The following is an 18,583-nucleotide window of genomic DNA, read 5'->3' on the forward strand; positions in this document are numbered from 1 at the left end:
ATTTCATCTACCATCGAGATGTATTCCAAAGTATTTTGTTGATTCTAAAACCGGGATCCGTCAAATGATATAATTAGGTTTCTGTCATTTTGCCGCAACGAAAAATTAATATGGACAGATTTGGAGCTATTAAGCTGTGTTTTCCAGTCTCTAGTCCATTTGGAGATTAGAAGTTTAGGCAGAGATATATATTCTGTCATGATAACTGTGACGTCCGTAAATGTTCCAAGTACAGTTTCTCTTATTGTTGGAATATCAGTAGTACGAGGCAGATCAGAATGGTCCCAAAATATTACCCTGATGAATTCCAGCTGAAACAGGTCTAAATATTTAAAATACCTTAAGGCATTCTGGGACATGTTTCAACTGGCATAATATGGAATAAAAACACCTTGATTATTTAATATCAATCTTAAAGCTTTATTTAGAGAACCTTTTTTTGACAATTGACTTCAACTATTTTATTAATTAACAAGTACCTGTTGTGGCTAAGTGATCAATTGATTATTTAGGAGGATGGTAGCCATACATTTACATTACATATTAATTTTTTCATGTTTTATATTTGTTCACCAATGAATGCTGCTCGATTGTTTTAATCTCTGCTGCTAAACAATTCATAGAAAATTAATATTTATAAAAGCTATTTAATAAACACTGTTGACCCACAAGAACATATTTGCTTAAAATATCGTCAGTTCTGTATTCTATGTCGAAATTACATCAACTAGAGCAATTTTCTATGAACTACAAAAGATGATGCCACGAATTGTAGTTATAAAATTAGTAGAAAATTCGAGGAAATCAAATATTAACAACATGCAGCTGAATTAATATTTCTATTCCTTGAAAGTATAAACTTTTGTGCTTTTAATGTGGCTCATTACCGTTAGAATATGACTCTCGTTCATGTTCTCGTCGTTCTTGAATGATTTTAACTTATTATCTCGGAATTTGTAATTACACTCACTGGGATATTTGGTTACTGACGCCAACAGTTATATTTTCAATAGTTGTAAATATAGTTTTTCATTAGGTACGAAGCTTTTTGATACCTTAATTTACTGCAATATTTACTTACAACAGATCCTGCCTTTCCCATTGTTTCTTTTCAGTGTGTAAAATAGTCAGATATTTGGGAATAATATTTTTGCTGAACTAATATGACGAAAAATCGGAAGTAGTTCAGTGTAAAAGTCATTCAGTTTGCTGTCCAAGCACTAACCACATCATATGACAAGTCGCAGAAAAGTTCTAGGCAACTTTCTATGGTATAATGGTGAGAACGTTAAGCTCACACCCGCAGGTCGTATAATATTATTTTAACTACTACCAAGTGATCAGTTTGAAGTCGGTGCCGAGCCTAAACAATACAAAAATAATAATATAATTTTGTGACATAAACACAAAATTAAATTACGAACAAAACAAATTTAACTTGTTGCTCGCCACTGACTTCATACTGATCAGTTGATAGTAATTAAAATAATATTGTAAGTAGATATAAAATTGGTTTAGGTAGGTATTAAGCTAAACTGTGTGTATATAGTAAAATATAAAATACGTGTAATAGATATGTTAAATACATTTTTTGTTTTGTTTTATTTAGTTGTTACAACGATTATTATGTATTTATATATATATATATATATATATATATATATATAATTTATATATATATTATAATTTTTGGACCGTTTGGGATCGCCGAAAAACGGCCCCATTTGAAGAAGAAAAAAGTGCTGTTTCACCAAGACAATGCACCGTGTCACAAGTCAGTGAAAACGATGGCAAAAATCCATGAATTGGGCTTTGAATTTCTTCCTCATCCACCGAATGGTCCAGATTTGGCCCCCAGCGACAATTTCCTGTTCTCAGAAATGAAAAGAACGCTTGCTGGGAAGAAATTTTCGTCGAATGAAGAGGTGATTGGCAAAATTAGAGGCCTATTTTAAAGCAAAGGACAAATCGTACTACAAAAATGATATCGAAAAATTGGAGGCAATATATATATATATATATATATATATATATATATATATATATATATATATATATATATATTTAAAACGTTTGTTTTTTGTGTTAAAATCTTAAAATAAAAAGTTGATTATTTTTTACTTTTTAGTGAGTTCCTTATTTATGTTTTGAAGTTGGTTAATTTTTTTTCCCTTTTAATGTTTACATGTATTTTGTCGCCGGTTTTGCAACCTGTGATCAATAACATTGTCGAACAATAACACTGTTGTGTCTTTGCTTATATTCCGGTCGTTTTCCGGCGCGTTTTCAGTTCAAATGCATCAATCATAACAGATAATTCAAATTATCTGCTTAAAAGTTTGACTGTTCCGAGAGCTATTTGTATGAAACGCCAAAACCGATATTTATATGTTAAAATGGATGGAGTATGGTTGCCATGAACTTCAGAAAGCATTCAATGAACTTCAGTAACTTTTTTCTTCAACAAAGTTCCCCAAATGAGATATACTCGGTCATACTCAGACTTTTTCAATGCACTGAAAATAATGTGTCTGTTACAAATGGTTTAAATCACAGTAACACCACCTGTTGTAAATTCTTTAAAATTAATTTATAGGCCGACTAGAAGTTCTACTATTAGTTTCCATTCAATAACTAATTTCATTAAACCCGAAACAGTAGTTCGAGAATTATCCTTACAAGAATAATCGCCATAACTACGTCGAACCTACGCCGTGGACTTAAAATTTTAACAGTTTACCATAAAAAGACGAATCCGATCACCTGCCCGAGCGCTCGCTTGTCTTCGGCTCGCTTATGATTAAGAAATTCAAAACGCACAAAAAATAATCTAATTAAATTTAGTGATATCTTATTGCCTCGTTATATCTTAACGCAAAAGCAACCTCCCGTTTTGAGGAAATTTGCATCTTCCGAGCCCGAGGTTAATGGATGAAGGAAAGATGTGCGCGTCGTGATGTGGTACTCATTTTTTTCTGCGATATAACGGGCCACTTTCAGCCAAGTGATGATTAAAATTTTAATATTATAATTAATTTAGTATATTTATTTAGCTGTATCTGCCAATATTAAAACTCATTTATTCGGTAAACAATTTTAACAATTATGTTTATAAAATATTTAGATTTTCGCAAGCATCCTTTTTAGATTCATAATATAAATATTAATCCATTTATTTTCTATTTTAAGAATATCAATTTAATATATATGTGGTTCAGAACGGAGAATTGGAAATAATTGATAAAATTCTGGAGACATATAATTGTATTAGAGATAATTACTAAATTAGTTTTAAAAGCATTTTTTTAGCCGGCTTGGTGGCGCAGTGGTAAAGGCGATGGGCCGGTCCTCCTACTGTTGCGATAGCCGCGGGTTTGAATCCTGCTGGGGCATGATCGTAAATTTATATTTGTGATTGTTTAAAATTTGTGAATGTTCTAGGCAAGATTGTAAAATCCGACAAGGAAAATGATCCCAGTCACGCTAGTAACCACGCTTGGAAAGACCGGATGTCTTCTGGGATGATTTCTAATGTTGGTCACTCGCCGTTCGGTAGACTTAATTGTAAAGACCGTGGTTCGGAGCTCACGTTAAACCTTAGGTCCAGTCCAGATAAACCCATAGTTGGTAAAAGGAGACTTAAAAACAAATATATATATATATATATATATATATATATATATATATATATATATATATATAATTCGTAACAAAATAATTACCAAATATTCCAGGTAATAAAAATATTAATTTGTGCATCAAGAGTTAAAATGAATATTATAAAGAATAAGAGAAATTATAAAAGATTTTTATAATTTTAATTCCTCACTTGATAGTGAGGTTGGTCAGCAACAAGTTAGGTTTGTTTTGTTCGTAATTTAACTTTGTGTATGACACAAAATTATATCATTATTTTTGTATTGTTTGGGCTCGGCACCGACTTCAAATTAATTAGTTGGTAGTAGTTAAAATAATATTGTAAATAGATAAATAGGTTTAAGTATTAACTAATAAGCATTAACCTAAATTGTGTGTATATAGTAGAATATTAAATATATGTAGCAGATAGTTTAAATAAGGTTTTTGTTTATTTTTATCTATTTATTACAACAATTATTATGTAAGTTTATTTATAAACGTTTTTTTATGTTAAAAAGCTTTGATTATTCTTTAGTTTTAGTGAGTTCCTTAATTATTTTTTGACGTCAGTTTAATTTTTTTTAACATTCTATTTTTCTCTTTTCAGTGTCAGATATTTACTAAATAAATCCTACAGTTACTTTATTTAACAGAACGGCTATTGCACTGTATAATTTTGGCAAGCAAACCCTTACTGAAAACTCCCCAAAAACACCTGAAGCTGTCATCATCAGCGTACCTGTAGCTTCAAGTATTGAATTATTTACCTGTACGTCCCCAATATTTAAAGAAATATCCTCTAACTCCTGACCGTTGAGGAGTTGGGTCTTCCGTCACATCAGCTCGGCAATAACGTTATACACAAATATCTTGTTATTATAGACAAAAAAAATATGTGAAAACATTGTACGTGCATTTCAAACTTGTTTCCAGTGGGACCACCTCGGAATTTCACTCTTTCAAAAAAAAAATGTTCAAAATAAACTCGGCCCACAATTGACTGACAAATCAGTGAACAAACAGAAAAAAAATTGCAGTGAAACATAGAACTACCTAATTTTTTGAAGTCGGTTATATATATGTATCACTTGTGAAATATTAATCAATTACTTAGATTTTGAGGGCATCGTGCAGTTATTTGTAGATTATGTAGCGATAAGAATTGATAATTATTCGAAGAACTTGGCAATAGTGAATAGAACTAGTAGGTTGGATAAGTTAGTACTTACAGTCAATTACAATACTTACAATTGAAAGTCCCCGGCATACCATAGTAAAACACATTTTTTTAACAAAATTATTTTTCTTAATTCAACATAATTCCCTTCAAGGATCATACACTTATTATAGCGACCCTCCTACTTTTCGATATCATTTTTGTAGTACGATTTGTCCTTTACTTCAAAATAGGCCTCAGTTTCGGCGATCACCTCTTCATTCGACAAAAATTTCTTCCCAGCGAGTGTTCTTTTCATTACTGAGAACAAGAAATAGTCGCTGGGGGCCAAATCTGGACCATACGGTGGATGAGGAAGCAATTCAGAGCCCAATTCATGGATTTTTGCCACCGTTTTCACTGATTTGTGACCTGGTGCATTGTCTTGGTGAAGCAGCACTTTCTTTTTCTTCAAATGCGGCCGTTTTGAGGCGATTCCAAACGGTCCAATAACGCTCTGTAATAGTCTCTGTTAATGGTCCTTCTTTTTTCAAGGTAGTCAATGAAAATTATTCCATGCGCATCCCAAAATACAGACGCCATAAGCTTGCCAGCCGACTGTTGCGTTTTCCCATGCTTTGGAGCGGGTGTGCAGTCCATCGGATGACTCTCGATAGGATTTCTGAGTGAAATGATGGAGCGATGTTTCTTCTGTTGTCATATATCGACGCAGAAACTCGGGTATATTACGCTTGATCATCTTCAAACACTCCTCCGAATTATCAATCTGTCGTTGTTTTTGGTTAAATATGAGCTCGCGCGGCACCCACTTTGCACAGAGCTTTCTCATACCCAAATATTCCCGAATGATATGATGTACACATTCAGTTGGTATCTTTAAGGTATCTACTATTTCATTAAATTTCAATTTATGGTCATTCAAAATCATTTTGTGGATTTTTTAAATGTTTTCGTTAATAACTCTTTTGGGCGTCCACTGCGTTCATCGTCTTCGGTGGTCATTTTACTTGATTGTTGATTTTCCATCAAGCCAAGTTTTCGCTTCAGCTGTATTTTGTCCCTTCGAAAAGCAATATTTTATCAACACGCGGAATTTCTTATTATCCATTTCTTCACAATAACAAAGGTTGCTTCACTCAAAATACTATAATTCACAAACTAATTTTGAGGACTAGAGCTAAGTAAAAAACGTATGGATTTAATTCTAGTAGCGTCATCTATGTGTCAGGCCGGGGACATTTCAATTGACCTCTTAAGAGAAGACAAAATTTCTTCTCAAATGCCATTGATTCGGCTTAAAATTCGAACAGAACAAAATGTTATGCTGATATAAATGCGTCAATACTTGGAGGTTATGTTATTATCAGATAATTCAGTATTACCATATGACATTCTAAATAAGACGATGTTACATTAAGTGCTGGCGTCCTATTTTGTTGAAAGAAACTTACTCAATTATTAAGGCAAATTAAAGCTTTTAGGCAAAGCTATGCGAATATTAAAACAATAACTAAACAATCTATGGACAACAACAAAGAATAGGTGAATTTTGAAAAATATTTGACGTCATGAAAAACCAATCTTCTCTTGCGTTATATTTTCACGAAGACATTGTTTGGTTTATTATATTTCAATGGTGGTGTGCTACCAATAGTTTCATCATATCTTTCCTTAAAGACTTTCATAACAATACGCGTGTTAGACTAGAACTACAAAAGGAAGGAATATTTTACATCTACTTAAGACGTGCGTATCCGCTGCCAGAGAGCCTTAATGTCCCTCCATTAAAGAGAATGACCAGAATACAAGTAGTGGCTACCAGACAATGACACAAAAAGAACAAAAATTTTCACACTCATCAATCTTACATTATAATCTGAGATAAATCTTAACCGGGTAAGAAGCCAGCTCCTTATCAAACCGAAAGAATTATCGATAGGGCACTTGAATTTCTAACTAATTTAACTATCGAAGCGATCCTAATCCATTAGCTACCATTGTCACTGCGTCATCATATACCATCTAATATATTGGATTACAACTGCATAATACATCATCAAACGGAATCGGAATGGTGCGGCGATCGTTGACGTGGGTAAAGACCCAGTGTCCTTTGACGTGCCGACGCCGAATTTTTGTCAAGTCATGGGAAGTTGCAGACGTATCATGTACCGTTTTATTTTTTTCGGGATTTACTAACGTAACAATATAAGATGTTAGAAAACTAGAACTAAAGAAGTATTTATAATATAACATTTTTTGTTATTGCCATTGACAGATTTGTAATAGTGATACCAAATATGGATATGGGACCTGATTATTAAATTTATAGAAAATTTTTTTCATTAGTTACATAATTTCATCTTACATTAGATATGCTTAGTACAATGTTAATTTATTACTACTGTTCTGTTGTATTGACATTAATACACAAGCAAGGCGAGTACGGGATTAATATATCAGTATATATTTTCCAAATTAAACTAGAACTAATCTAGTTAAGCTAAAGTTAAGAATACACTTATACACTAAATAAATTCGTGTGGTTTGGTTCGCTTCAACTTTCCGATTTCCTAGGTGTTGTCCAGTAGCAACCTTATTATGGTTCAATGCGAAATCTTGGATCACTTCGAGTATTTGATTTCGACGTCATCATGTAGCATTTTGTTGGTTACATAGTGATAAGCATTAGTAATTGATCGTAGAACATTGTTTTGGGTGTCGTTGAAGTACTAGTTGGTTTGATGTTTCAGTGCAACCCCATATTTGCCTTCCATAGGTCTTTATAATTAATTGATAAGCCATTCTCTTTGATTTTAGGTCAAGTTGAGAGTATTTTCTGACTAACCATTACAGTTGCTTCAGTTTAAGTCTAATCTGCTCTACTTTTTGTCTAACATGACGTTTCGAATTTAAACTACCATCAAGATGTAATACAAGGTGTTTAGCTGATTGTGTTTAAGGAATCGGGCACCCGCCAAGTGATATAACACCAAATCAACACAGACATATTTGGAGCTATTAAGCTGTATTTTGCAGTGTCTAGTCCTTTTATAGATCTTGTTGATCGCTAATTGTACTTTTTCTAAAGCCTTAGAGAGGCATACATCTTTTTCCATGATAAATGTGTCGGTCCCAACAGTGGTCTTTGTGTGGTTTAGAGGATTTGAGTTTCAAGACACTACCCTGTGGAGCTCCAGCCGAAATATGTTTGTATTGAGAATGCCTCTTCATACGAGACTCCAAATTTTCTTTCGAAAAGATACGATTCGCGCAATTTGTAGATTAACCTCAATTCCATACCCAGTCAAAAGCTTGTGCGACGTCATATAATATTGCAGGGCAGTATTTATTTTCTTCGAGTGCCTTTTCAGCAATCGCTATTACTCTGTGCACTTAGTTGAGGGCTGATTTCAAAATCCAAACTGGAAATCTGGTATTTCTGTAAATGGTTTAATAGTTTCAGTCTCAAACAGGCACTGGATACGTGTCAACATAATTATTGCTTTTCGTGGCAGCTCTTTAAATAATCTAGGTGAAATATAATCAATTTCAGGAGCCTTTTTAGAGGTTGTTGTCAATTTCTGTGGCAACTTCCATTGGGGAAATCAGATACAACTACATCATGCTGATAGACAGGATTTATGTCTATTGCAGATTCTATATCATTCGAGTAGGTTAGCTAAATGTTCTGAGAATAATTCAGTTTTTTCATCGTATCCTAATAATTGGATTTTTAAATCTCCGAGTTGCTTTCCATAGCGATTAGTCTTTGTCTGCTTCAGCGCTAATCCACTTACATATTTTTCTAAGCAACTCTGTTCATATTCGTTGATCTTTTGATTTTCCCGGTTACTACTTCCATAAAATATTGTTTTGTCTACAGTATTTCTGGTTCTGTGCCATATTCTGTTCACCTTTCTTTTATCAATTTCCTAATTTCAAGGGGCTAATTTATATCATATTCTAATTTCTCTCTTGAAGTGGTAGCTTGTTTTGCAATAGGCCGAATTTGTTCAATTATGTTTCGGGTTTTGCTGCTCAAGATCGTCTATACTGTTGAGTCTTACGTTTAAATTGATTTGTTACTTCATTGTAAATAAGTTATATCGTGTCACAGTTAGTAAATGTTTTAGTAAGCTTAGGCTTCTTTGATTTTTTTCGGAATTGTCGCACCTAGTGTTAACAAATTTATAGAACATGCATCTTGTAGACCTTACGATTTATTAAAGACACATATTTGGTTAGCGTTCAGCTCATAACACTTTTTAAGAAAATGACATAAAATCACGAATAACTGTGTTCAAGTGGTTTTTCTTCTTTAAAATTCTCTTATTTTGCGAATTCCTTAAAAATTAATATACATTTTCGTTTTATTTCTACAAAATTTTCTTGAACCCAGCTTTGCAATATTAAATCTACTATATGCTACTATATGGTCTAGTATATGTTAGATGTATCGAATCTCGAACTAGGGAGTACTTAATGTAAGAAAATAGGGAATAGCGTTGTTGGCGATAAGAATATCGATTGAATAAAATATCCGATATATATCCGAGCCTTGGGCCGATATTTTTCGATATAGTTTTTCAAAGATGTATCGATAATTTTAAATGCGAGTTAAAAGCTTTAAGTTGCCAAGTAAAATATCGATATTAAAAACCTAGGCATTTTCTCCCCTGGACATCCAGCGAGTTTTGCATGAAAAAGTTTGACTGGAGCGGAAAATGTTTGATATATGTTTCGAACTTTTGTTTTGACAGATTTTTTTGTGGTTTGGCATCAACATTTTTGTTCGACGATATATCGATATATTTTTGTTTTTTTTTAATGTTATTTAAATATCTTAGATATAAATTTTTTGTATAAACTCTGACTTAAAATTACATAGTTTCATAGTCTGGAGACTATTTTGTTGATATAATCTATAGACTAATATTATTGTAATCACCACTGTAGTACCTTTATCATGGGCCTTGTGAAGGTTCTCCGTTCTTCAATGAGGATATTTTACTCACATAATGGTAGTGGGTGCTTCAATTATCAGCGCCCGTAATCATTAACTTCAAGAATTATTCGATTTTTTCCGTTTAAACAGCAGCAGCGGCATTCCAAATGGAAACTATATTCACTGTTAATACATGGCGGTGGAACCCATTTATCGAGGTTCTTTTGTTTTGCCTTATGCAAATGTTTCAATATTGTTTTATGATCTATGTACTTTTGTAATATCAGGCGACTGATGTGGTCTTCGTTGTTCAAGAAACATTACATTGTGTTTATGTTAAAGAGGAGCTATCTGCAATTCTGATATAGAAGGGTAGATAAGAGAGTAAATAACCCAGGAATGATGCAATTTTATTTAAACATTCAAGTGAGAAAATTATTATTTTAATAAAGAATTTATTATTTTTGCAATATATATTTTAGGTCAGAAATATAGATAAAAAAATACACAATTAAAATAATGAAAATATGCAACAGTTAAAGTGGAACTAAGAACATATTTTTCATGGATAGAAATTATAGCACAAATAGAAGAAATTATGAATTAATTTGAGTAAATTTGTAAACATTTTAAAACATTGATAAACATAAATGTTTTTAACGATTAATGTTATAAAATATGTGACTCGATGGCATTTTATTGTCTGAGCTTTGCATCAATTAATTTGATTATTTACTGTATATATTTAAGTTTCGAAAAATAAATAATTAATTTAATATTTTAAATACATTCCTTTAATATACATTTCTGAATTGTAAATAATAATTGTGGTCGTTGTGGTGTAAAATCAAATATATTTCTATTTTAATATAGAAAGAAGTATTACTTCCAATATTATTCCATATTTATGTTTATAACATAAACGTAAAGAAAGATAATGTATACTTATCTATGGTGCACTGAAGTTGTTACAATTTTGAAAATATGAATCTTACTTATGATTGTTTGTTATTGTAATATTAAGTGGTTAACTAATTTAAATTAATCAGTACTATGTCGGCTATTTAAACCTAATCGAAATTTGATTTAAATAAATGCTCTTAAAAAAGTTTAGTGAGTGTGATAGTTCCTGATATAGTTACAGTTATTTTAATACGTTTAATATACAAACTTATTATTTTAATTAATGTCATATTATCAAATATATTTTTGAATATATATTGAAAATACCCTAAAAATAGGTTTTAGCAACATATTTTAAAATGTGGTCGAATTTGGATCACAGGGCGATCACTAGTAATATTAAAATATCTTACACTATAACAATAGAGAAAATATATTTAAAAAATGCCTAGCCAGCTCCATCTAGAACCAACCTCCCGAACTAAGCTTCGAATTTAAGGGCAGGTAAAAAACCCTCGGCCCGGGTCAACCCCGAAAAATTTACGATACCTGGTCTTTTAATTATTGCTTATAAATTAGTATTCTTCAGCTCTAAATCTCGAATTTTATTGGCTTTAAGGTTAAAATCGTTCCAGTTTATTTCTTTTCTTATTAAACGTCCGCAATGAGTAGGTTCTGGTTTTTGCGGCGGTACGGATTTACGAAGGGCAATTGTAGGAACGATTATACAGTGTGTTTGTTGATGCTGTCGAGGCCGTAAAGTATGATGGATTGTCGTTTTGTTACTCGATAGCCTATCATAAATTATGTACGTGTTAATTGTGCAATGTAGTCATTGACTTTATAATATCGACTCGACGATTATTAAAACTTAAGAGGTGACACGTTTTATGGTAAAGAGGTTTTTAGGGTTTTAGAAAGAATCATGGATGGAAGCAATATAATTGTAGTTGGTATTGTCAGTACTTTATTGAGGAGACAACAACTTTAGTATTCACAGCATATAAAGTAAATAAAATTATGTTTTAGTTTTATTTGAAAGTACCTATATTTTATATATTAACAAATATTAATAACAATATGATCAATATTCAGTTTTTTTACTTTAATGTAAATATTTCATATTAATGATTTTTTGTATTAATCCAAAATATGAAATTAATTTTAATTGAAATTTAAGATATTGAAATACTAGATTTATAATTAGTAGACTTATTATAAAATCAAATTTGAATCCACTTTTTCATTTTTGGATCACTAACTATTGTTAGTAACTAATTAAAATTTATTTAAAACGATTGTTGTTGTACTTTTATTTTTTGGGTTAGTTCGTAATATGAATTGGACTCTAATTATAACTTAGTCTACAATTATAATAAATTGACATATTTCTCTGAATAGCTCCTTTATTATTTTAATATTTTTTGCATATCTGATTTAAATAGAAACAGAAAAGGATTGAAATAAACCTAATCAAATTACTGTCTATTTTTGGATATATTTTAATTAATGGAATTTTTATTATACTATTTATTAAATAATTTGTTAGTTCTGTTTTTAATTACTAAACAAGATAATTAAAACTCTATTAAACTAATGAATAATATTTAGATAGGAATTAGCTTCATTTTAATTTCAAATGCGTTTGTGACATCACAATTTGTATTAAAAGGGTTTACATGTGTTAAAAAATTAGTACTATAATTATTAATTATGTGAATTATATTCGAATATTTGTATAATATTAAAATTGAGAACATCATTGATATTTTAATATTTTTTATTGTTTCTTTTATTAAAGTTAACATTCATTCTATAAACTTATTATTTTTCAAGAAATCTCAAAAAATCATTAAATTCAAATGATTCAAAACATATTAAAGTTAACATTTATTATATAAACTTATTGTTTTTCAAGAAATCTCAAAAAATCATTAAATTCGAATGTTTCAAAACAAATTAATAACATATAGTTCAGGAAAATTAATATCATGTATCATTTTATATTATTTTTATCCAAAAACTCAATTAAAATCGAATTTGCAAAATAGTTTAATTTAAACTATTAATATACAACTAACACTGGTGTTTTTTTTAGTAATGTTTTTATAATTTAGTCTTTATTGAACAGAATATATTAGTACGTCTTATAATGCAGTAAATACAACTGTAATTTCTATTTACACCTTAATAAACTATTCATTTAATAAAGTAACTATAACAACAATTTATTTAGTAATATATAATAAAAAGCGTGAATTACAGATAAGTAGAGAGGTAGATAATGTCAACATTTATTAATTAACAGTTGTATAAATAATAATTTAAAAAATATTTCTTGCAATTAACCATATATGGAATGTTTTGATAGTAATGCTTATCAACATATATGTATATATGAGTAATGTACAATCTGAGTGAAGTACAAGATAAAATAAACATACCTAACTAAATGTATGTATAATTGTAGCAAGAAATATTTTAAATAAACAGAAATATTATCTACTTAAAAAGAGAATCGTTTTATTAATTTAAATATGAAATAAATTATCAATGACTATTTAGATCAACCAACACATTAAAATATATATACCACAATGCAAATAAAGGAAAAAAGGCTTTTCACACTCGCATATTTTCAACCAGAAATTGTAGTGTTGTGTTATGAAAACTCTAAATCACTAAAGTCCAAGATAAAATATTTATTGGATTGTTAAAATTAAGAATATAATTATTTGAGATAAAATAATAGAAATACTATTTATTATGACCTACATAAAAAGAGAAAATTAGAAGAATATATTTGGGAATTTAAATATGATTTAAAATTATATGCCATAATTTATTTAATACATTAGTAGGAATATAAGTACGATATTAAAAAAGGTTACTCTGACAACATTCACACACTTTAAGTCATACGGACTCACGATTGAAGAATGAAATTTACTGATGGTTTATGAAAATGTATTAAAATCTGAGATAAAATATTTACCTGATTGTTAAAATAAAGAACTGAAAAAATAGTTTTAGAAATAATGTTTATTATGATTAATTATATGCATATATGATGGGAATATGTAAAATAATTCCATAAAAAAACTCTTTGCGAAATGGAAGTTGTACTGATGTGTTATAAAAATGTGCTTGAGATAAAATATAGCATATATAAAAATAAAGAATTCTTCTGAGTAGAAATATTACCTATTTAAAATGAAAAATATTTCTGTGAATTTGAATACGATTTCAATTTATACATGATAATTGCTTTAATGCATCAGAAGGAATGTACAAAATTTAAAAAAGTTTACTACGACAACACTCACACATTTTAAATCATATGGTCTCATAATTGGGGAGCAGAAATTGTATTGATGGGTTATGAAAATTCACTAAAGCTTGAGAAAATATATTTAGCTAATTATTAAAATAAAGAATTAGAGAAATAGTTTTAGAATACATCAGAAGGAATATATAATTAGGATCAAAAAGTTCATCTAAGTAAAAATATTGCCTACATAAAAAGAGAATATTACATCAGATGGAAGTAGAAGTATAAAATTTAAACAAAAAGTTAAAACGACAACACTCACACGTTTTATATCATACGGATTCACGATTGAGAAATGGAAATTGTACTGTTGGGTTATAGAAGTGCACTAGAGCTTGAGATAAAACATAATATATATTAGCTACATAAAAATAAAATATTAGAAAAATATTTCTGCGAAGTTAAATACGATTTAAATTTATACATGGTAATTGCTTTAATGTTTCAGAAGGAATGTACGAAATAAAAAAAAAGTTACTACGACAACACTCACACATTTTCAATCATACGGATTCACGATTGCGGAATGGAAATTGTACGGATCGGCGATGCAAATGCATCAAAGCCCGAAGATAAATAAAAAATGACATGGCACCGGCAACTGGCAACTTGTTGGGCGATCGCGCGGGCAAGTGCCCCACCGCGGATGGAAATCACTTGCGACGTAGCCGGCGACATTGGCAGCTGTCCCGGTGCCAAAATTAAAATTCCGCACGAGACATGATTTTGTCCCGTGCAGTGCCGGCATCTGCGTGAGCTCGCGCAATCGTCCGGCCCTACTGCACAAGACACTTTCGGCTCTTTCCGGACCTGAGGACCCGCGAGACGGCACGCGTTGGTCCATCTACCCCAGGCGCGCGCACCTCACTACCCGATGGTGGGGGAAGGACCCGATAGAAAACGCAAGCCCTAGAGCTTCCGAAATCATTCAGCCGTTCGCTCTTGGAGCCGTCGTGCCTTCTCCTGTTCTCTTTTTTGTGTTCTCCGTTTTGATTCCTTCACGCGTTCGCGTTTCACTCTCACTCGCTTCATATTATTATTTTTTTTATTATTATTTTGATGGCTTTGGCTATGACCCTCGGCCAGAAGAACATGTACAACGTCATCCAGCACTCGGCGATCCCTCAGGGGAATTGTGTGATTGTGTCGCAGAATCAGAAACCGGCCATCTCCGGGAAACGTCCCCTGGCTCCGGCGCCCGGCACTGTCTTGGTGAACAGCAACCAGGATTTGCGCTGCAAGCGGAAGATCCAGTTCATGCCGTACGGGACGCCGCCACAACAGCCGGCTTCGGTGGCGAGGAGGAACGCCCGGGAACGGAATCGCGTCAAGCAGGTCAACAACGGTTTCGCCACGTTGAGGTCTCACATTCCCCAAACCGTCCTGCAAGCGCTCTCGCCCCAGGGAAGTTCCGGGAGGGGCGCCTCGAAGAAACTCTCCAAAGTCGAGACCCTGAGACTGGCCGTCGAGTACATTCGCAGTCTGCAACAGATGATCGACGATCACGAAAACGAAATGACCAATACCACCGGGGATAACCGAACTGTCAGCGAGCAAGGATACTACACCAGCTCACCGGACTCCAACAACCTCTATCACAGTTCGTATCCGATATTGTTACCAACGCCAGCCTGCTCGGAAGCATCGGCATCACCCACACCGTCGCACAGTTCCGAAAGTTCGTTCTCCGCCAACTCGGCGTATACCAGCTCCCTGTACCACAACCCCGAAAATTATGAAAACTACGATCCCAAAAGCCCAGAAGACGAAGAACTTTTGGACGCCATATTTTCATGGCAACAGGAATAATCAACAAACTCATATGAGGTTAGTATTCGCTCTTTTTTTAAACCGACAACTATCGCGCAAAAAAAATACTACGGGGGGAATAAATTATCGAGGACTTTTTATGTCTGCACCCCAAATCTTATACCTGTTTGAGTCTTACCTGACGGATAATGCAGTGGCCCTACTATTTCCTTTTAATACACGGCAAAATACCGTTCATTTTTTGTACCGTCGAATCTTTTCATTGCAACTTGACAGGGGTCGGAATATAAAGACTAGTTTCTTATAAAGCCGAACAATACTGTCTGAGACGGTACAAAGAAAAATGCGCGAAAATTTCGTTTAATTTCTCTCTCGGGGGTTTTGTGCAAGTTCTTTTTACTCAAACTAGTTACAGTAACGGATATTTCTCTTTATGATTGTGCCTTGATACGTATAATACCCACTTAGACTAATGTTTACTTTCACTTTTTTTTACAGAACTATGTCCCATTGGCCAGTTGAAATTCTAATCAAAATCAAAGTCAGCTGAACCTGTCAGCTTATTCCAGTGCCTTCTTCATTCCAAGAAGTGATATTTTATATTTTTAGAAGAGTTTATCACTGTTTTGTCTAGTCATTGTTATTGTACATATATCTGTATATATTGTTTATATTTTTTATAGTTTTATACCGAAGACTTAGCCGGAAATATTTCTCTTGGTAATAAAATGTGCTTATTACGAATTTACACTATTTTTGATAAAAATATTAGATGATAAGTTTCTTTCATAATGGAAGACAATTCGTACTGATTACATATAGTTACTTTTTAATTTAAAATTGTTAGATGTATAAGTTGTACAGTAAGCCATTTTACGTACTGAAATAAATAATTATATTTTTATAAAAACAATCGAGTTTTTTTTCGTGTTTCGTTAAAATCCCAACAGCTGTCGGAAAATACAAAAAAAAACAAATAAAAAAAGACCATCTGCCTCTTATGATGTAAGTACATATGATAACATCTCATGTTTAGTGAAGTAGTTTGGCGCGTGGACAACGGACACACCTGTATATTAGTTTCATCCCTTATGTGAATATTTCTTGTTGCTTTTTACGAAGCTACTATAACAAATTAAATTATTTAATTTCATATGTGGGTAAAAACACGAGAAAACGTACAGTCACAAATATAGAATTAAAAGTATAAATAAATAGACCTATGTTAATGTCACGTGGATATTTATGTTTGCTTTTTTCAAATCGATATCTTTTGATAATATTTGTATTTTGCTGTTCTAGACAGTTACTGATAGCAACATTTGTATTAAGAAAGACGTAATAATATAATCAATTCAACTAAAGAAATATATTGAGATTCTCTGCAATCAAGTTTGTGTTAACCATCAAACATCCATTTCTCAAAATTACGTTCGTTTTCATATTTGGTAAATATATGTTTTTACAAAGAAAATTTAGTCAGAGCTAAGATATTATACATCAAATCCAACGCAAGATTTTGAGAATTTTTAGCTCAGTTTCAGATACTACATACAGTGAATAACACATTAGTATTAACTGAATATTTGCTTTTTTAATTATGATAAAGAAAACGCGTTTTGTTCAAAATTGGCTTTATTCATTAATTTAATCTCTATCAAGTCATGGATTCATGTTTCATCCATTATCATATATCGACGGAAAAATTCCGGTCTGTTACGTTTAAACATGGCCAAACACTGTTCAGAAGTCCACGTTTGAAGTCATCAAACTAATGTTTTATTGTTGTTTCTGATGGAGAGGAGACATTTTTCACCTCTTCATTGCCATTGCTTCGCTTGAACGGATTTTTTTCCTATCAAGAGGAAGTGTAGAATCCATTGTTTTGAAAATAATAAAAGTAGTGTCACTCTTAGCCCAATAACTCACAAACTTATGATTTTGGTGATCTACTCATAAGTTTTATCTTTGTATTGAATGTTAAACCAACTCAAAAAGTGAAGAATGCAATAAAACTAGCGCCACTCGTGTTTTAGGCTTTGTACTTTTCAGCCAATTTGTTAATCTTTTGTTATTGTTATTATATAATTATGTTAGTATTTAATGTTCATTCTTTCATTATTATTTAACTATCGCCTCTCACAAAGACTTTTGTTACATAAGTCACTCTTTTATCAACTTTTTCGTTTGTTCAACAATCTGGACTAGGCCTACTGCTTAATCTGGCAATTATATTATGTATGTATGTACTTTTTATAGAACGTAAAATTGGCCAAGATTTATTTAATTAATTAGATATAATTATAAAAATAAACAAATATTTTATAGCCCCATATTTATTTTGACTTATTAAAAGAAATTTGTTATATTAAACTAATATATAAAAGAAAGGAAAGATGTACTTTTAGATGATGAAAAAGTTTATTAAATATATAATAATAAGAAACAATGTAGAGTTTAGGTAATATACAGTGCTGTATTTAATCATACAATTTGAAATCACTGGTTTAATCTATAATATATTTTTGTTTTATTATGACATATACAGATAATAAATATTTGTCAAAGTAACAGTTGTAAGACGCATTATATTATTCAAGAAGACTGCCGGAGACAGTCTCTGTTCCACATCGAAGTTGATAGTAGTTTAAGTGTTTGATTTTAATTTAGAAGATTATTAAATAATTTAAATAACTACTATAGGGGATTAGGTGAGAATTATTTCATTTTGGAAAGGTTATTGAAAAATATGCTAAAAATTTGTACTTACAAAAATAAATTTATTAAATAATATTTTTCAACAAACAAAAAAAGC

At 31.5% G+C, this 18,583-nt stretch overlaps 1 protein-coding gene across 1 annotated transcript; it reads left to right on the forward strand.

The window, feature by feature from the left end:
* The first annotated feature begins 14,935 nt into the window (after positions 1-14,935).
* Ash (achaete-scute homolog) lies at positions 14,936-16,404 on the forward strand. Its single transcript, XM_076417303.1, has 2 exons — positions 14,936-15,825; positions 16,267-16,404. The coding sequence occupies exon 1, from the start codon at positions 15,058-15,060 to the stop codon at positions 15,805-15,807; it is 750 nt and encodes a 249-aa protein (XP_076273418.1). The 5' UTR covers positions 14,936-15,057; the 3' UTR covers positions 15,808-15,825; positions 16,267-16,404.
* The last annotated feature ends 2,179 nt before the right edge of the window (positions 16,405-18,583 follow it).

Source organism: Rhynchophorus ferrugineus, unplaced genomic scaffold (assembly GCF_030347505.1).
Source record: "Rhynchophorus ferrugineus isolate W39M unplaced genomic scaffold, kcgeb_rfMv2 rfM11, whole genome shotgun sequence".
Taxonomy (NCBI): domain Eukaryota; kingdom Metazoa; phylum Arthropoda; class Insecta; order Coleoptera; family Curculionidae; genus Rhynchophorus; species Rhynchophorus ferrugineus.

Bases quoted from the DNA above. Each gene is read 5' to 3' on its own strand.
- Ash (XM_076417303.1), top strand. From the start codon at position 15,058: ATGGCTTTGGCTATGACCCTCGGCCAGAAGAACATGTACAACGTCATC.